This window comes from Centruroides sculpturatus, unplaced genomic scaffold, assembly GCF_000671375.1.
Source record: "Centruroides sculpturatus isolate CEXI.00-Female unplaced genomic scaffold, Cexi_2.0 scaffold5537, whole genome shotgun sequence".
In the NCBI taxonomy this organism is placed as follows: Eukaryota; Metazoa; Arthropoda; class Arachnida; order Scorpiones; family Buthidae; genus Centruroides; species Centruroides sculpturatus.
In genome coordinates, this window is record NW_019389632.1 from 1 (window position 1) to 4,266 (window position 4,266).

The window sequence follows — 4,266 nt, forward strand, 5'->3', positions numbered from 1 at the left end:
GCATTTTTTTAATATTTCAGGCTGTCACTGAAGAGGTCCATAAGAAAACAACAGTTAAACAGACCACAACTACAAAAACAGAATATCGCTGTGTTCAGTTACAGAATATCCCTATCCCATCTGTCAAAGGAAAGGTTACAGGTTAGCATCATTTTATAACATATTTAAGTCTTAATATAGAACTTCAGTTTCACTCCAGAATTAAATTCTCTAACATCAGGTTGATTATAAATCATTCAGGATGTTTATATTTTAAAATTTTAATTTACAGTTAAATTAATATTTAAAAAAACTTCATAAATAACTATTTATACAATATATGAATCATGATTTTTTTCTATTATTTTTAATTAGCTGAAGTCATCATGCCATCTGGAAAACAAGATAAGCCTGTTGTTGTTGATAATAAAGATGGTACGGTTAGTGTGAAGTATGATCCAAAAGAAGAAGGTCTTCATGAATTGCATGTTAAATATAATAATGAACATATTCAGGGTAAATAATTGCCATTCATTTTTCAATAAAAGTAAATTTGCTACTTTTTTAAAATACCTTAATTTTCAAATTTCAGGTAGTCCATTTAAATTCCATGTTGATACTATAACTAGTGGTTATGTAACTGCTTATGGTCCTGGTTTAACACATGGTATTGCTGGTGAATCATGCAATTTTACCATCTACACAAAGGAAGCTGGTGCAGGTAATGATTAATTTACTTAAATATTAATGTCAGATCCACATTATATTTATATGCATATATACAAACAATATTTAAAATATCAAATTATTAAGTAACTATCAATTTATATTAAACACGTTAGAAAAGTAAAGGAAATATCTTATTGAAGAAATCAGAACTGTATTTTTGATATGTAGATCTCAGCAGTTTAAATGGCTTTTATTACATACATATAACTATAACATTTAGAAATACTAAAGCATTTACGTCGATTTAAAGTAATGTTTTCCAACTATTTTTAGTTGATAATTTATTACTTTATCAGGAAATCATGACATTATCCAGGAACAGATTTTACATCCTCCAGAGAATCAAAATCTATTGGTTGAAAAACACTGACTAAGACTACAAAATATTTATAGAACCAGAATTAATGTATTTTTTGAAAGTACTGAAGTCATTTTTAAATTTGTTATATAACATAAGGAAGGTTGTTTGAATTTTTCCATTATTCATTTGAAGTAAAAATTTTAGTATAAAAATATTTTCTATCAAGATATTTAGAAATATGTATTACTTTTTACATTAAATAATTTTAAATCTTATTTTTATTTTTGAATATTATTATTTTGAACTCCAATAAGAATTATTTACTTGTGATTTGTTGTTTAATTCATCTAGAAATAGCCTTAGACTAATTGCCAAATTTTTCCCACATTTGAATGGAGGTGTATAGTTGAGTCAGTTGTTATGGAATCAACTACACAAGCCTTCATTTTAAATAAAAGATAAATTTAACTCAAACGATCATTTAAATGAATGCTATTTTTAAAATTTTACAGTAATCAACCCGAATTTTTTATTTTATGAAATTTTAAAGGGCAAAATATTAATTAAAATGGCAAAAATGGAATATTTATATAATAGTTATCCATGTTAATATAAGTTAGTGGAATATATTTAACCAAATTGTCAGCAGTTTTAGATTTCAATATTGTATTTTAAAAGATATCAATATTTGTGCTTACCGTGTTCATACAATGGTGGATCTATACAATGGTTAATATGGCTTGAGCCTAGGATCCCAAGACATAATACAAAGTGTATACTTGTGTTATGCAAACAATACAATACAAATGTAAGAATTTCTTGTTAAAATGTAAAAAATAATTCTAATGTTGTTATTGGCTATATTATACCTACTTAATTATTTTACTTAGTTAACTTTTGCTTAATGCTTGTAATACTTAATAGCATTAATAAAATTTTAACAGTTAATAATGATTAATAAAATGTTTCTTTCTATATAATACGTCTCTGTAATCCAAAAAAATATGGTAGACGGACTCACAGCCAATTTTCAGTTAGGAACTACACTTTTATTTTAAAAAATGACAAATGCGTTTCAGGTTGGTACAAACATCCAACCCCTCTTCAGTGCTAATTTTTTAAAAAACAATAAAAAACAAAAATAGTTAGTACATGACATCAAATACACAACAAAAAATTTTCTTGCGTACTTACTCTTAAAAATAAAAATTGTGTATGGTCCACCAACACATCTATAACACCCACACCTGTTTTTCATCTATACATCTTAGAATTATCGTACAAGCTTAAAGAGCACTTGAAGTGTTTAATACTTCCGCATAACATCACTTCTAAAAACAAATTATTTTATGACTATTTTGTAGAATTAATAAAGGTGTACAAAAACAATATATTACTGTTATTAATATATTACTTACTTTTTATTTTTAAGAGTAAGTACGTAAGAAAATTTTTTGTTGTGTATTTGATGTCATGTACTATTTTTGTTTTTTATTGTTTTTTAAAAAATTAGCACTGAGGAGGGGTTGGATGTTTGTACTAACCTGAAATGCATTTGTCATTTTTTAAAATAAAAGTGTAGTTCCTAACTGAAAATTGGCTGTGAGTCCGTCTACCATATTTTTTTGGATTACAGAGACTTATTATATAGAAAGATCTAACATACAGCAATCCAGTTATATAGTAATAAAATCTTGCTTCATTGTAAAATAAATTTTTTAAAAACGTATTTAAAAATTTTTAAAAAGTGTCTAAAGAAATTTCAAGTCCAACCAGAAAGTTAGATCTGCTCCTTTCTATACAGACTTTTTTTTTTTTTATTAAATTATACATTTAATTAAAAGAATTTACTGATTGACTTTAGTAGTTTTTAAACAGTATTTATTATATAAATTGTTTAATTTATTCATAAAAATATATTTCTAAAACTTTGGCAAATTTTATGCAATTAGAAATTTGTTTAATAATGTAATTTTAAAACTGATAATTATTAAGTGCTTTGAGTAATAATTTNAAGAAAATATATCTTATATATTTGTTAAAATATATCTGTTGAGTTTTATTTTTGAAAGAGAGAATTAAATTTATAAAATATGGAAATATGCTAAAATTAGAATATTGACCAATTGCATCATCAATCTTAGATTACAACTCTTAACGACTAAATAATCATTAATCTTTATTATTTGTTTATTAAATGAACAGAAAATGGATTGTCTTAACTACACTGAATTGAAAATACAGTTGAAAGTATTGTGTGCAGCTGGCAGCATGATTCAAATGCACATGTCCAAAGAATGACCTGTTTAATAATGTATTTATGTGACAGGTTAAATTATCAACATACTACATTGAAATTAAAAATAATGGTGTGGACACAAGTTTTTGCTGGATATAGTGCATGTAATTAAGTTTAAATACAAAAATAATTATGAAGTTTTTTTGCCAATAATAGAGGTGGTTCTTGGCTTTCAGAAAGTTACTCTTTTGTACATAACATTTTAATATTTCTAATTTGCTTTTTATACATTTTCAGTGGCATTTAATTTATATTTTTCACCTTTCATAAATCAAATCATTTGTTTTTTTTAAATAAATTTTTGTAAACTTAAGAAAAATCATTGTTAAATAAGAAGTGGTAATACACAATTATTATTTAATGTCTGCTTATTAATAACAATTGTTTATCTGCAGAGTATTAAATTGCACTAACATCATAAATAATTTGTGAAAATTAATTTTTTTTCTGTTTTTCTGTAATCTGTTATTTTATTGTTTTAAGTGTTTCATTCATTGTAACATATTCATTGCAAACAATCAAAACTTCACTATCCAATAAGAGATTTTATAATTTTTCTTTTTAGTTCTTTGAGAATGGAATTCTCTTTATAATATGCAAAATTATCTTCACTTTCAGACATTGACTCTCAGACAATGCTTTCCTAAAAATATGCTTTAAATATTTCCCTGCTGGAAAATTTCTTGAAATATTAATATTGTCTTCTTGATTTCAATTTTATTTATTTTTTTAATGATTCATTATTTTTTGTAGGTGGTCTTTCAGTTGCAGTTGAAGGACCTTCTAAGGCAGAAATAAGTTGTAATGATAATAAGGATGGAACAGTTGGAGTTTCATATCTTCCAGTAGCTCCTGGAGAATATAAAATTATGGTGAAATTTGCAGATAAACATATTAAAGGAAGTCCTTTCACAGCTAAGATTACAGGTTTGTTTTATTTGTAGTTCATAAAATATTT

At 24.9% G+C, this 4,266-nt stretch overlaps 1 protein-coding gene across 1 annotated transcript; it reads left to right on the top strand.

Moving 5' to 3' along the window:
* Window positions 1-20: 20 nt before the first annotated feature.
* Window positions 21-4,235, top strand: LOC111617320 (filamin-A-like; the record flags this gene model as incomplete). The annotated part of the gene is made up of 4 exons (XM_023358626.1): window positions 21-141; window positions 355-495; window positions 572-700; window positions 4,062-4,235. Coding segments are annotated over exons 2-4 (433 nt in total), but the record flags the coding sequence as incomplete, so codon positions are not given.
* Between the last annotated feature and the right edge of the window lie 31 nt (window positions 4,236-4,266).